The 15,039-nt window shown below is 37.9% G+C and overlaps 2 protein-coding genes across 3 annotated transcripts; one reads left to right on the forward strand and one right to left on the reverse strand.

The window, feature by feature from the left end:
- The first annotated feature begins 46 nt into the window (after positions 1-46).
- LOC110851075 (CTTNBP2 N-terminal-like protein) lies at positions 47-8,007 on the forward strand. The gene is made up of 8 exons (XM_022098711.2): positions 47-1,973; positions 3,564-3,791; positions 3,874-4,051; positions 4,164-4,429; positions 4,696-4,833; positions 4,947-5,106; positions 5,195-5,283; positions 5,894-8,007. Exons 1-8 carry the CDS (start codon positions 1,857-1,859, stop codon positions 6,074-6,076), a joined length of 1,359 nt encoding a protein of 452 aa, XP_021954403.1. The 5' UTR covers positions 47-1,856; the 3' UTR covers positions 6,077-8,007.
- Positions 8,008-8,093: 86 nt separating this feature from the next.
- LOC110851268 (C-terminal-binding protein) lies at positions 8,094-10,557 on the reverse strand. 2 transcript variants are annotated; one of them, XM_022098982.2, is made up of 6 exons: positions 9,993-10,557; positions 9,556-9,714; positions 9,172-9,460; positions 8,773-8,983; positions 8,496-8,671; positions 8,094-8,382 (listed from the first exon to the last, which is right to left on the reverse strand). In XM_022098982.2, the coding sequence occupies exons 1-6, from the start codon at positions 10,311-10,313 to the stop codon at positions 8,288-8,290; spliced, it is 1,251 nt and encodes a 416-aa protein (XP_021954674.1). In that variant the 5' UTR covers positions 10,314-10,557; the 3' UTR covers positions 8,094-8,287. The 2 variants fall into 2 exon arrangements, with proteins under 2 accessions (XP_021954674.1, XP_021954673.1); XM_022098981.2 differs by having other exon boundaries at positions 9,172-9,466; positions 9,993-10,556.
- Positions 10,558-15,039: the final 4,482 nt, after the last annotated feature.

Below are 15,039 nucleotides of genomic sequence, written 5' to 3' on the forward strand. Positions count from 1 at the left end.
CCAAAAACACAGCCACCACCATCAACGGTGGTGTAAAAAGCATTGCATTGTCCTGTATATAATCCTTTACCCAGTAGGATTTCTCTAATATACATCAAAGAGAGAACACACACAAGGTTGGTTGGTAGCTAAAAGGGATATTATGCCGTATATAAAATACATTGCATTTTAGAGTAACCAAAGATCAGCCGTCATCATCAACGGGTGAAATCACCATCTCTGGTTCCAACGAAAAATTTCACCTTTTCACCATTCCACACTTTATAATGTGGCTGCCAGAACTATTAGCTAACACTCGTTACCAACATTGCTAAGAGTTTGCTAAAAACACTCGCATTTACCATGAGTTTAACTCATTGGGGATTTGTTAATGGGGTGATTTTTTAAAAACAGTGAAAAATTTTTCTCCTGGACTTTTTACGTTTTCCAAAAGTGATCGAATCTCATTATCATCGCCACACTGAATATTTTTTATTCTTTTCCATTTTCCAACACTGTCCGTAACATTTGCCACTGGTTTTGGTGATTGTTTGATAGCATGCATGTCGTATGAGTCATTGTTAAACGGAAAATGGTCAGGTAGTTAAACATCCTGGGTGATCACAGTAGTAAGTAAAATGACTCTGTTTAATCCCAATAATCGTCATTACTGGTGGTGTTTACAATTGCAAAATTAATCAATTCATGGGTCAAGCAAACAAACTGTGTGCACATCAATAAGTTCTTCACGGCGTGCGTGCAAAATATACTGCAAATCAAAGTCGTGTATTTACTTGGTTGCTGCACGGAACACAAAGAAAGAAAACCAAAGTGGAGTGTCCTCCAAATTATGAATTAAGAAGAAGACCCCACAGAAGAAGCTGTTGAATAAAATACTACACATACGATAATTGTATCTACTAAAAATTAAATCATAAAATTTATTTGAACATTTTTCCGTTGCATTTCTGTGGGGAAATTTAATTCAAAATCAACTTTAATCAACACATTGTAGACTTCAATATATGCAAGAAGAAGACTGATTACAAATACATCATTTCTCAAAATCTCATCTCAAAAACGGAACGAAGCTTATACAGTTGAATTATTATAAAAAGAGAAATACTAAATACTTACACAGAGTAAAAATCGCCCAGTCACTTTTACTAAAAAAACAAATAGTCAAAAAGTCTAAAAACAAAATAAGCAGAATATTAAGAATATTAAAGTAATAATACAGTGATATTTTTGATGACAAGATAAAAAACACATTGATAATTACTAGATCATAATAATAATCTTAAGTTATCTGCTATTGTGTGGATCTGGTTTTGATTTGAAATACTCGTCGATTCCTCAATAAATCAACTATATTAACATTTAAGGAAAAATATACGAAAATATATATGAAAATAAGCAATGCAACTGTAATTACTGTGTGGAGAGGAACAAATTCAAGCTATGCAATCTGTAAAACCACAACGAACTGTCTTCATAATTTCTATCGTTTGATATAATCGTAAATTGTCGGAAATTCGTGTGATCTGCTTTCTCTTACATATATTCTTACGTAGCTCTCCACATAAAATGCTACCCAGCTTCCTTCCGGACGATTGCTCATCCAAAAAACACATTTAATTTTTACGTTCATCATCATCAATTGAGAACCATATAATAATATAAATACAGCGATTACCTAAAATTAGAACCGTTTTTACATAGGACAAAAATATATATATTTCGGATACTCGTGCATTTCTGCCTGGAAAATTAATATCCTGGCCTAATTTCATCGAATACGGAGTAGTAATAATAATACAAAATACGTAATACCTCGAGGAAATTTCTACTTAAAGTTGCTACGTGTAAACGTAAAAATGTCGGGTTCCATGAGTACGACAATGACCACTTCCGCTGGAGGAGGGGAGGGCGACGATATGGACAAAGTTCTTACCTCATATTTTGACAAAACAGTTAACTCCAACACAATTAAAGTAAGTTTTAGCGATTACTTTACATCAATTATTAATTGCTCAATTAATAAAAATATAAATAAAGCATACATACATACATACAGAAAAGCTTGCATGGGTCATATCAGGTAGAATGTTAAAATGCTACGAGGTGCAGATTTTGCCTATGATGGATGGAAGCTATTTTTAAATTTAATGTATGCACTTTGGTGGGAGTAAAGGACATGGTATTTAAAATGCATTTGAAGAACGCTTACTCCTGTGTTGTATAAATTGTGGTGTGAAGTGGGATATACGACGAGAACGATAGGATATACCCCGCCCCACAATTGACGTCTTTTCTCTGCTCCAATGAAATCCTGTCCTCCGTTCTCTCGCTTTCACTCGCTCACTTTCTCTCCGCTCTCTATTTCATCCCCCTCGTATCCACCCACGGGACCTCTGTCATAGGCGTAAAACACCACCAGCATAGGAAGAAGGAAGCATATCAATCTGAAAAGTTAGCAGCTAGAAACTCCACATATTTAACTTTAGGACATGGAAAAATGTGAATAATGTATGTACGTCTTTGTACTCTTTTGTACTGCATGAGCTGTTTAAATGGTCGCAGGTAATGTTATGATATTTCACTACTTCCTGTGAATTACATGCATGCAATGCATATTAAATATTTAATATGCAAGAAGAGGCAGAATTGGATGATTAAATGTTTTTTGCTCTGGATTAGGGATGATTAGGGATTAATTTGGGTATTAGTCACAATACAATGAATAAATGCATATTTTAACTAGTCCCACTAGTACCGAAAATTTAGAGTTTTGAAGTTACATACGAACGAGTCATGTAACTGGTTAAATTTAATTTATGTTAGAAGATGGAAATACTTAATTACTCAGTTTCACCGGTCATATTTCCGACAGTGAGAAGTGAACGGCTAATTGGTGAAAGTTGAACAGAAGGCGAGATTTATTTATTTATTTTTGTTTCTCTTAAAATAAAAATAGAAATATTGCAGGCCAAGAAATTGACTATTTAAACTAATGTTGTATGCATATTTAAATTGAATGAGATACAGAACGGGAAATGGTTGGGCAACCATTTTGTGCCAAAAAGTAATCTCTAATCATGGTTAGTTTTAGATTAAGGATTACTTTCAAAATTTTCGTTTTGGATCAAGATTAGTCAGATCAGGGTTGAATCATGGATTAAGGATTAGCCTAATCCGGATTTTTCACAACTCTGCAGGAGAAGGGATGTATTCCCGAACTGCACACATTTTCCATATAAATTTGCATATAAATTTCAACGACGAAGTAAAGGTATCTTAGGTCAGTATTTGTTTTTTTACAATAAGATTAATTTGTATGCCAATTCTGCATAAATTCTGATTATAAACATCCTCATGTATGTAAATTCTTTTAGTACTGCGTGCATATCGCGATTTTTTGTGGAGTAATAACTAGGCAATTAAGCGACAACAATGGTTGAAAATCATGCCATAATGGGAATAATGGGATCGTAAAATGAGTGACTGCATGATTGTACCTATGATTATATGTGTATGGTTAAGCAATTTTCGATACAAAACTTATTATGCTTATTCATTCGCAGGAGAAGCCAACGCCATCGTCGGAACTGAGCAAAGGGGACTTGCTAAAGATTTTATCCTATTTGGAAGGCGAAGTTCAAGCGCGTGACGTGGTAATTGCAACGTTGAAGTGCGAGCGAGTAAAACGATTGTTGTCTGACAATAAGTACATCCTGACCTCTGACCCTTCCCCGTTCGCTGCTCTGAAAAGAGATTCCTTTGCTACATATGTCAACCCTGCAGACTCGAAGGTGATTAGATAAACAAGCAAGATGTCATTTCTTTATTTATACAAGAGATGCACAATAGGTTCTAATATTTCCAAATTTGCAGGAGGATATCGAATTGGTCCGACTATGGGAAAATCAGAAAGTTTCTCTACAAAGTATTCTCCGCAAACAACGAGCTGCCATGAAACATATACACAAGATATTAGAAGATTCTGAAACTATGCACCGTAAAATGGCGGAGGAACTAGAAGAAGAAAAAGAAAAAAACGCTTCCATGAAAGGTATCAGACCTACGATTTACGTATTTCTCCAATGGAGAATTTCCATTACTAAATAATTTTGCATTATGGTTGTATTTAGTATTCCAACTAATTTTTATTCTGTTTTTTTAAGATGGTGCAAAGTTAAAAGAAGAATTAGAAATTGAAAGACAATTGAGGGCAAGACTGGAAAAAGAACTGAAGGAGACTCAAGACGCACACGATGAAGAGAAGAACAAACACAAAAGCATCGTCCTCCTCCTTTTAACTGAGAGGAAGAGAATTCTCAAACAACTCGTGGAAGAGAGGAAACGATCTGCTGACCTCTTGGTGATGATTGAGGAGGAGAAACGACAAGCGTTATCCATGGCAGAAGGGTTAGAAGAAGAGTCTCAAAAGGTAGGATATGATCATGATGTCAAATATTGTGTAACAATTATGTAAATTGTTTTGTTGTATATTGCTCTGAGATTTTCATGATTAGACTTTATTGTATAATGATAATGCGTAGGTTTGATTTCTGGTGCAAACATTTGCGTTTATCGCGGGGCGACCCCATTTTTAGGGTCCGGTTACGGGAATTTTCTGTGAAAAAATAGCAATCGAACCCACGTAATAATGTATTTTTGGTAGTAAATAATTATAATATAATGATTTTTCCATAGGCATTGAGAATGGAGGCCGAAATAGAAAGACAAGCCGCAGGGTTCAGAGTAGACCGTGATCGTTTGACAGCTCGTATCCGTATTGAAGAAGAGCGACGAATCGAAACCGAAAATCAATTAAAGGCTCTTCGCATTGAGGTATAGCGTGCGATATGCAGTTGTTGACATTCTGTTTTATGCGTAGTACTACAGATCTATGAGTGATATTACGTGATGATGGATGATTGACACACAATTTGTATGGTTTCTAGGTGGAGTCGCTAAGAAAACAATTGGCAGAAGCGCATTCTGTGGCAATGTTCCAAGCAAATATTGTCAATAACTCGAGTGGTAGTTCATCCAGCAAAAAGACGTCAACAACGGTGGTTAGACCGACAGCAACCGTTTCATCAGTTCCTGTTGCTCAGCCAAGTATGAAATTATATAAAAAAAGTTTGACTAAACAAGAAAAATATGTGCAATGTAAAAATGCTGATCATCAAACATTTTCAATGTGCAGCGACGGGAATAGCGAAACCTGTCACAGCCACCGTGGTATCTCCTCTGAACAACGCTGTGTCATCACCAGTCTCAAATTCTGTGCTACAGGTATTGGCTTTCGGAATATTGTCCTGGTTCTAATGATAGTGATAATTCTTACTCAATATTACTTTTCCCCTGTTCTTATTATTTCAAACAATTTTAGTCGTGTGTAAATTTCCTGTTTGTCTAACCGGAGTTGCAATTTATTCATTATTATTTTATTAAGTATTACCTTCAATTCGCAACAGAATGGCTGTGTTACATGTCTAAGTTGAATTCCTTCCTTTATTTTTTTACTTGGTTTTCTTATTTATTTCCACCAAGAGAAATAAATTTGAGATAAAACCTTTTTGCAAAGCTGCCTTTGTTTGTCTGCTTTCTTTTTGGAAAGCGAATCAAATGATAATGTGCTTATATGTAGTATTGTCTCTCTATATAAATCCCAATGTTCTCCTTTTCAACTCTTATTTTATTTATTATCAGGCTATGTCAATATGTTCTTTATAACAATACTTATTAATCTTTTCTTTCTGGTTCCCTCTGCACTTGTTTTGTACACTTTCTCCCATTCTGTTTGTCGACTTGTGTATGTAACTGTTTCTCTTCCTGTCCCACTCTTGTTAAAAATGCTACATGGGTCAATGTTAACACGGGATGCTATTTTGTGATATTGTAGACAAAGCCTCCTAGCAGCAGCAGCGAGAAGAGTGGGGGTGGATCGCTTCTAGCAAAAAAATATAGTGTAGGTCCCAAGCCTGTACCGCCCCCGGTGCCACCCAACAAACCCTCTGTTCCTCCCAAAAGTGGGTCCCTCACGGCCAAAATCCACGCTGCCAAACTAGAGCAACAGATTACCTGAGACGAGGGTTTGATTTAAGTTGTTTACACCACCACCATCGAGTTAAGCTGCTTTCCCCGATTTCCAACAACGCCCACGCCCTTGTAACAGCAGCAAATCATAAAAATAATCAGTTATCACCAACTTTGGGGACACAAAACAAAGAAAACAAAGATACAAATGTACCAAGAAAGAAGAAAACGAAGAACGCAAACGTAAAGAAAAAGAACGAATAATGTTTTTAACTATTTGCGAAGAACGAGTGTGTCGTCATCACTCGTTCTCTGAATTTTATAATAGTCATCAATCAACTTGTAGTCGAGTCATTTGATTAGTTGTACTATTTTATTAATGCTAGTGACCACTGGCTGGGCATAATTTTGATGTTATTATTAATTAATTATTAAGTAGTTATTTACTTATATGTTGCAGCAGCATTCCTATTTTTAGTGTATTCAAGTGATGATGTGTCAAAAAGAAGGCACGAGTTCTATGCAAACGAATTTCGAACCATCCCCATAATGTATGTAATCCGTCTCTGACTAGATTGTAGGTTTAGCGTTACATTATCCACACGGCGTCAGAATAATATTATTCGCAATAAATCCAATGCAATTGATTGTCTTATTAGTTATTAGTTGGAACTGCCATAGCGCGTGGTGTACTACTGATAATGTTATGTGAACGCTAGTAAGACCGATTTTATATAGTTATCTTTAATTCTTCTTCCGCTGGTGAGATGTGGTCTCTCGTAGATCTCAATTTGTACGCTTTGTCATCGTTATTATTTATTAGTCGTAGTTAGTTAGGCTTGGACAACCGCGTCTTGTCAACATCTCATCATTATTTAACAGTATCTTTTCTTTTGACATAAAATGCTTGTGCAAAACGTGGGAAAAGGGGTTGCTAAAAGCAGTTATAACACGTAAAATGCATTTATGTTGCCATTGCGCATTAGGTTTTTTTTAGCCAATTTTTACTCTAATTTCCGAATTTAATAATTGTAAAATTCCGAGAAAACTTACGATTCGTATGAAAAGATTATTTTAGCAACTGTTGTGATTTTTAACGATATAATTTTAAGTTCTTATAATTAATTAGTTACTTTCACCACCAATTAAAAAATTGGCTTCTTTGGAGTTGTGAATCTGTTACAATTTTACTTTTACTCTACATCAAGCACTTAATTGTTCCTAGTTTGCACGTAATTATTTTAAAGGAGGAAGACCAGGGGAGGAAATATCGTTCCGGATTGCAAGGTCTGAAGGATGGGAAGACAGAAAACGATGACAATGCAATGACCAAGATGCAAAGTACTTGCGTGTACTAGACTTGTCAAAAACATTAAAAAGTAAATAATAGTTGAGCGAAAACTATAGAACCGACCGGTGTATTCTAAATAATACTTTGAACAGTGTACCTTCTGCAATACTTGATAAATACGTAGGATAGGGCCATAAAAATAAATACATAGGTAATGATAAGTACATAATTGTTAGTTATATAGCGGATATAGATTTAGCTCTCCTGTTGTGCTGTCACTGCATGATAGTTGGACGATGGCTAGATAATAGGAAACCACAACCAGCAAGATGATCATCATGACCATCAACGTATGTATTGTATTAATAATTAAGAAACGTATGGACTGTTCGAAACCAAGAGATAATGAAGGAAAGCGTTCAAAAGTGAAGAGAAAACGAAGATCAAACAATACAATATTAGTTTCTACCCTCCGTCGTCGTCCTCGTCCTCGTCATCGTCGTATGTGTTCTATCCCGAACTGGAAATATTTTGATGCAAGCGAGAAATTTAGATACATGAGATTGATTGAGACTTTTTTGAAATAAAATAAAGAGACTCAGTCTGGAAAATCACTCTGGAAATATACCAATACTAAAAAGGCAACAATAAAACCGAAATTGATTCCTCCAACCTGTGAATGAACTATGCAAGCAATGATGCCGTCTAGTGTGCTTTCAATTCATTTCATTTCATCATGCATACCAAGTTAAAACAATTAACAGCTAGAGAAAGATACATGTGGATAATTATTTTATTTGCAGACAAAATATTTCATTGTAAGATTTAGCCACTGACATAACGACAATGATAGATATATAAAACAAATACAGATAGACTCATATGTAAGAATCACGTATTTTAAAAAAAAATCTTAAAGTTTTGCTTTATCAAAGGAAACATGTTTATAGAAAGGCTGTAAATATAATTTTAAACAGCAGGACGTGAGTGTGACAGGGATGGTGGTTGATTCCCTGATTCATTGGCCGTAGTGGAATGAGCTGCTTGTAGTGCTGCGCCTGGACCTGGTAGTATGAGTTAATTTACTGAGTTTGATTGTATTCTTCTTGCGTCCAGTAATGCGTGTTCGGCAAGACACTACTGCAGTATGAAGGAAAATTTTACAAATTTTTTTTACCGGCGCCTGCAGCCGCTGCTGCTGCCGCATAGTAACTCCCATTTAATCCATCAGGGAACCCTGACCCGCCAGTGCCGGTCGAACCCCCCATAAAATACTCTTTGTTGACACAGTTTCTCAGAGAATCTGGGATCCTTCCCACGATGGCGCGCCGAATTTCTGAAGCCGCCATTTCCCTAAAATTACATCAAATAAATTGGTCAACTTTCTTTCTTATACTGTCATCATGATACAAGAACGCTTTTAAAAATAATGTTGGATTGGAAGACTTGCATACCTTAATTCAGTGCAAGAAGCATCCGAGAAGAATGCAGCATGAGGAGTGCAGATTAGATTAGGTGCATCTTTCAGTGGTCCTTGGAACACGTTAAATGGTTCATTTTCATGAACGTCCAATGCTGCAGATCTTATTCTACCCTCCCGGAGTGCCGAAGCTAATGCTGATTCGTCCACCAGTCCTCCTCTGGCCGTGTTCACCAAAAATGCTCCTAGAAAAAAAAATGTTTTACTCATTTAGAACATTTAAATAAAGAATAATTATCACTCAGACGAATCATGTACAATTCCTCAAAAATTCTCAACAAATCTCAGTCAGTCAGTATTATCACATCTCTCAAAGACCATGAACATTTTGAGACGTGCAGCAATATATTTATTTATAAAATTAAGGACTTACCTGGTCGCATTTGTTTGAGTGTGTACTCGTTAATGAGATGATGATTATGTTCATTAAGAGTGCAATGAAGTGACACACAGTCGGACTGAAACAAGAGATCTTGCAGCGTGTACACCCTCGTGACTCCCAAGCTTTTTTCAATACCATCCGGTAGATATGGGTCGTAAAAGATGACATTGAAGCCAAAGGCTTTAGCCCTCAATGCAACCGCAGAGCCAATACGGCCCAAACCAACAATGCCCAACGTGTCGCCACGTATCCGGGCACACCCCTGGGCAGCCTCCCGTACCTGAATCCATAAATCAAGCCAGCTTAGGTAATGCATCTGCCCATCACGTATGTAATTCCATAGTTGGTAATTTAATAAATCTGTGCATGTAGTACCTGTTCAGGACCAGTAAACTTTTTTCCATCCCTCACCATGTTAGCCAGCCAGTAAGTTCGTCGGTAGAGATTCAGAATTAGACAAAGCGTGGTGTCCGCCACTTCCTCAACTCCATAGCCGGGTACATTGCACACTGCAATTCCCAACTCTCCAGCCGCCTACGGAAAAGGAAACCACACGGAAAAGAAAATGAATGGATTGAACGAACGGAACAACGATATCATATAATACATATCCTCGTCGTCTCGCCTCCTCGCGTCACACATTTCCTCCACTACACACACACCAAACTCAAACTCTTTCGTCGCACACAGAAAGAGAAAGAGAAGAAGAAGACACACTCACACACACACCACCAGAAACTAGTTTTTTTTCTCTATAATATTTCTTCCACCACCTCCTCCTCCTCCTCCTCATTTTATAAACCTTTACTCACCTTGACATCAATGTTGTCAACTCCTGATCCAATTCTGACAATGATCCTGAGCGCTTTGAACTTCTCGAGATCTTCCTTCGTGAGGGTAATGGTGTGCCACATGAGGGCTCCCACCGCCTCGTTCAACACCTTCTCATGAATCTCAGCCGTCGACTGTGCATCGCAAAACGCCACGGTAGCAACATCTTTCAAAATCGGCATTTCAATCGAACAATCCCTTCCATCCAGCAGAGCGACGAGCGGCCGGGTGTGCATCGGCCCGTTGTTCAGTGGCCCGCGCCCCTCACTACGCGGCCGTTTGTTAGACGATGATGGCAACATTTTCCTCCCCGTCGTCACAAAAACACATCCAACACGAACAGGTCACCACTGGTTCGAAGAAGTTCACAAGACACTGAAATATTCTAGTAGTTGGAGCAAATAATATAATTCACCGTCGTCCTCGTCGTGGTGGTGGTGGTGGTAGCTTGGCAGGCAGGCAGGCAGACAGAGAGAGAGACAGAGAGAGAGAGGAAAGAAGACTGCGACCGTTCAGCCTCAACGTCGGAGGGGAACTGAGCAGCGAGCGAAGAGGCTGGAAGAATGTGAAGCCATTGGGTTTGGGTAAATGGCGGCGGTTGGAAGTGTGCTCTCCTCTCGAGAAGGAGAGCACACGACCACCCGCAAAAAGTTTGCCTCGCTGCCACAAAAGTTTTGTTGGACGTGGAGGATAGTTTCGGGTTGGCGGGTATCCCTCCCGTGTTACCCGCCTGCTATCCGTCCCACACACGGCCAACCCGCCCGCCTGCCACCAATGCTCCAATTCCTCCGAAAAGTTGGGCCGGAGCTGGAGCGTGTGGAAAAGTTTTGTTGTCACTTTCCAACTTCCTTTCCCACCACCACTACCCGATTCCTGACCTTCCCTCTTCGTCTCCCTTCCTCCAAACTAAAACTTTCACCAACAACCAACTGCCGGTGTGGCAGGATGGTGATGAGATCATGCTGGCCAAGATGAGCAGGAGGATGATGACTTATCTCCTGCCGGGTGGAAGAGAGCGGGAGAGAAGATGCGGATGTGGGTGATCATGAATAAAAGTTCGGTCAGCTTTTTAGAGCCGCATTATTGTTTCCTCATTTCCGGGAAGAGGACATGAGGACGAAAGGTTGTGTTTTTACGACCAGATATGTTTGATTGAGGGTGAGTCGTTGTTGCTTTTTTGTTGGATTTGGTACTTGGTTTTGACCATTGTGGTTCCACTATATTGGTCATGTTCGTATTAATTTGTGATAAATCCTTCCTGGCGTAAAGTGTCAAAGTATGTATTAGTAGGGTTGTATATGGATGGGTATAATATAACTACTTTACTTTGTTCATCCAATTCGGAGATAACTTTCTTCTTAGTTTCTTGGGGAAAGTTGCTCCGTTTACGGTGCTACCACCACGACTATCATCCAACTCCAAAAACTGTTTAAGACCAATAAGTCAATTCTCACACGGTAAAAATTCCAAATTCTTTGTATCTATCGATATGCTGTGGGTGAATATACGAGCAATTTGCTGGAGGTGAAATACTAGTGTGTAACTTGGGAAAATGAGATTTCTTTGAATGTTTGTATATTTATTAGTCAATGCTTGTCCTTTCTGTTCTGATTATATGCGCGTGTAGTAGGTGTGTAGTTACTTACTGCCTGAATTACCGTACCGACCATTACGAAATGAATCTTAGCTGAAACATTACAGAAAAAAAACTTTGGGGGAATTTGGTGCCTTGACTTTTTTGTTTCGGCTTTTGATCATGTGACACTGGGAGTAATAAGGAGAGAGGAATACTGGGTGGCGTGGCGTGGTTGGTTTGTGGGGTTTATACTTTTGTCAGTGTTTTCACCCATACATAGCAAAGTCGAGAAGAAGTGGAGAAAGGAAAACTTTATCATTTTAATCCTGGTCAACTTTTGTCATTTATTACTCCTTGTTCCAAACTAAACTCTTATAATAAGCGAGAGAGGACAGAGAAAGAGAGAGAGACACCAGGGATGATAGGATGAGACCGTTCGTTTAGTTGATAGTGGTTGGTGGCGTGCATTGTAAAGTTTGTGAAGCAAATCACCACTAACTAACGAATACCAAAGTAAAGTTGTCCTGAAATAAATCCAATAGCAGGAGGACCCCTAAAATTACAGTAGAGTTGTTGTGAGAATGAGAAGGCACCACCAGAAGAAGCAATGAAATGTAAAGCATCCCCATTATTCATTCATTCATTTATTTATTTAGTTTGCTTAACTATGTTCATTTCAACCCCACTAATAACGCTCAAAGTTTACCCATCTCATCTCATTTAGTATTTAGTCAACTTCTATCTTCCTCTCCGCCTATAAACATCAACTATCAAATCCCACTCAGTTTCAGCGAGTCGAGAGAAAGGCTTACAAGTTCGAACGAATGAGAGTTTATATTAATAAATATTATGTGTGTGTCGTCCTCCTCGTGTGTGTTCAGGCTAAAATGAGTCGTGTTTGCTGCTGGGGACCTCGTCGTCGTCGTCGTCGCTTCTTCCTCCTCTCTCCATTTATGTACAAAGTTAGGCAATAATATTTGCATTTGTTCCCGGCTTCCAGTTCCACTTGATATGTCTCTTCTTGTTGTTGTTTGAACTTGTTCGCCTCCTAATTCCTACCAAAAGTTGGATGAAATTCACTTACTTGCTGCACACAGACGTGGAGGATCAGAAATGATATTACTAAAGCAGCATGTACTTACATATGTATGTATGATTTTACTCGGAAGCTAGTAGAACCCCCAGCATCATAACTTCCAGTTCCAGTATAATACATATTTCTACAGTGTGCATGCATGAGAAGATATCTGATGCGACACCAGAGTAAATGGTAATTTTGGTTGGATAGTCCGCGTGTACCCCGTAACGCATTCAGTTAGCTGCATTGTCCAATATATAAGTTTTCTCATTTGCATTTGGTGTTGATTTAACGTTTTAGTTAGATAAGTCTAATATGAAAATGGTTACTCGACAACATTTCACCAACAAACAATTAAGAGTTTAGATTTTACATTAGACTTTACGTATTTATTTATCTGCAGCACAACCTGGACATGGATGTTTGTATGAACATGGATATGTGTAGATCGGAGGTTGCAAGATTGCAGAGGTTTGCGAGTAGTGACACAAGATTTGTGATGATCCCGACTGTGCAGTTTATTAGTTCCTCGTAGAGACCAACCGAGTATACTTTACTGCTAATTGTAGTTTCACACGCAAATAAGTAAATGTTAACTCTATCCATTTTGTTTATTATCTTGCTTTTCTCCTCCACTCGGTCCACTTTAGAGTGTTGCACATTTTGCAAATATTTTGCAACATCACCATATTGGACTAAACTGCTCACTGGAATAATGGTATTTGTGCAACCACTGCACATTTGATAATTGAGCAGTCAAGATAACTTTGTACAGCAGGGTTATTAGCCGACGTATTATGTACGATGTGCAGTTTCTCATTCATCAAGCAATATCTTTCGCGTAGTCTGCTTTTCATATGAAAAATTTTGCCTGGGAAGTGTCTGACGAGGTCGATATTAAAGTTCATTGTGATTATTTGATTTTTGCTACGTTTACACAAAATAGATACTCAATGTTTATTGTGTTATGTGCTTTATGAGGGAGAAATTCGTATTTATAATTAACCTAGAAATACCTAAGCATTTATTGTTTCATATAAGTAATTCGAATTTGTCAATTTCTAAATAACGGTTTACCTCCTTAATTCTCTGCATGGAACCACTTTATAAGTGCTACCCTGCATTTCTATTTACTAATCTTTGTACATTGCAAATTAAATTAAATTAAACTTGTTCACGACAATACACTCCTTGATATTGTTCTCACAAAGCAAAATAAATACTTGTGTGTTAGGTTAAGTTGACAACTTTGCAGCTCTTTAAATGAAATAATTTGCAACTGAGGGGTCGCTACATATATTCATCCGCACCACTTGCCTTGGCTGGAGTTCGTAATGAAACAAATGGAATAAGGTTAACCCGTCATCACTTGTGGTCTGTGTGTAAATAAATAAATGGAAAGATTTATTGGTCCACGATGACGAACACCAAATAAATAATCCGCAAACATCATCTTCTTCTTCATCTTCATTACCAACAGCTTAAAAGTTTGTCAGACAGACCAGAGAGAGAGAGAAGAAAAAGACTTGTATTTTATCTTCTTCTCCTTGATGCGCATTGTGCAAGTGGAGTTAGCAAAAGTGAGGTACAGTTATCATGCGAACTGCACTCTGCACTTTTGCAAGCACACAAAACTCGCGAGTCACTTTCTGTTAAAGAACAGTTAAATTTATTGACAACTGTGCCACCACTTCTTCTTAATCCTCCTTCGCTCTTCCCTCACGTCTTAAAAATAACAAAAAGAAGAAGAAGAACCACAGAGGAACAAGTGGCAAGGTGGATGACGATGATTCAATAAGGAGCGACAAATTATGTCTACTACTGACATTGCAGTAAAGCAAATTTGATGTAAAAAATACGCTCATCATTAAAAGAGTAAAAGTTTTTAGCTATATGTATATAATTATTTGGAAATGCCTTTTTATCAAAATTGGTCAGCAATTCAGAAGCTACTTATTTATTAGTTGACAAAAAAATCGTTATGAAACCTTGTTTTTGCAGAATCATTCATTATTGCGAGTTTTACACGATGTAGTATTTCTAAAATGTTGGCGGACTATATATTTAAGTAGCACGGAAATAAACGCAGCGTGACATTGAAATATATTGTTGGCAGAGTTAAATCTTATTATTTCGCATACACCTAGATAGTTGTTGAATAGGAAGGAGAGAACAAGAACAGGGAATAAGAAATTATGGCGACAAGTTTGGTTGACCAAAACATCAAGCTCAACCACACGTAATTTAAGTGGTGTAGGATTTCATTGTGCTTTATGAGACTGAATTCGAAAAGTCAGAGTGCACCGTATTAAACAACTGAAACCTGAACTAAAAGAGTGTCCACTAAAAACAGCACTTTATGACTACCTGTTGT

The sequence above is a fragment of the Folsomia candida genome, unplaced genomic scaffold (assembly GCF_002217175.1).
Source record: "Folsomia candida strain VU population unplaced genomic scaffold, ASM221717v1 Fcan01_Sc006, whole genome shotgun sequence".
NCBI classification, from domain to species: Eukaryota; Metazoa; Arthropoda; class Collembola; order Entomobryomorpha; family Isotomidae; genus Folsomia; species Folsomia candida.

Bases quoted from the DNA above. Each gene is read 5' to 3' on its own strand.
- LOC110851075 (XM_022098711.2), top strand. From the start codon at position 1,857: ATGTCGGGTTCCATGAGTACGACAATGACCACTTCCGCTGGAGGAGGG. The intron at 3,792-3,873 runs GTGATTAGATAA...CCAAATTTGCAG, and splicing joins TCAACCCTGCAGACTCGAAG to GAGGATATCGAATTGGTCCG. The intron at 4,430-4,695 runs GTAGGATATGAT...ATTTTTCCATAG, and splicing joins TAGAAGAAGAGTCTCAAAAG to GCATTGAGAATGGAGGCCGA.
- LOC110851268 (XM_022098981.2), bottom strand. From the start codon at position 10,313: ATGTTGCCATCATCGTCTAACAAACGGCCGCGTAGTGAGGGGCGCGGG. The intron at 9,715-9,992 runs GTGAGTAAAGGT...CCTTTTCCGTAG, and splicing joins TTGACAACATTGATGTCAAG to GCGGCTGGAGAGTTGGGAAT. The intron at 8,672-8,772 runs GTATGCAAGTCT...ATGTAATTTTAG, and splicing joins GCTTCTTGCACTGAATTAAG to GGAAATGGCGGCTTCAGAAA.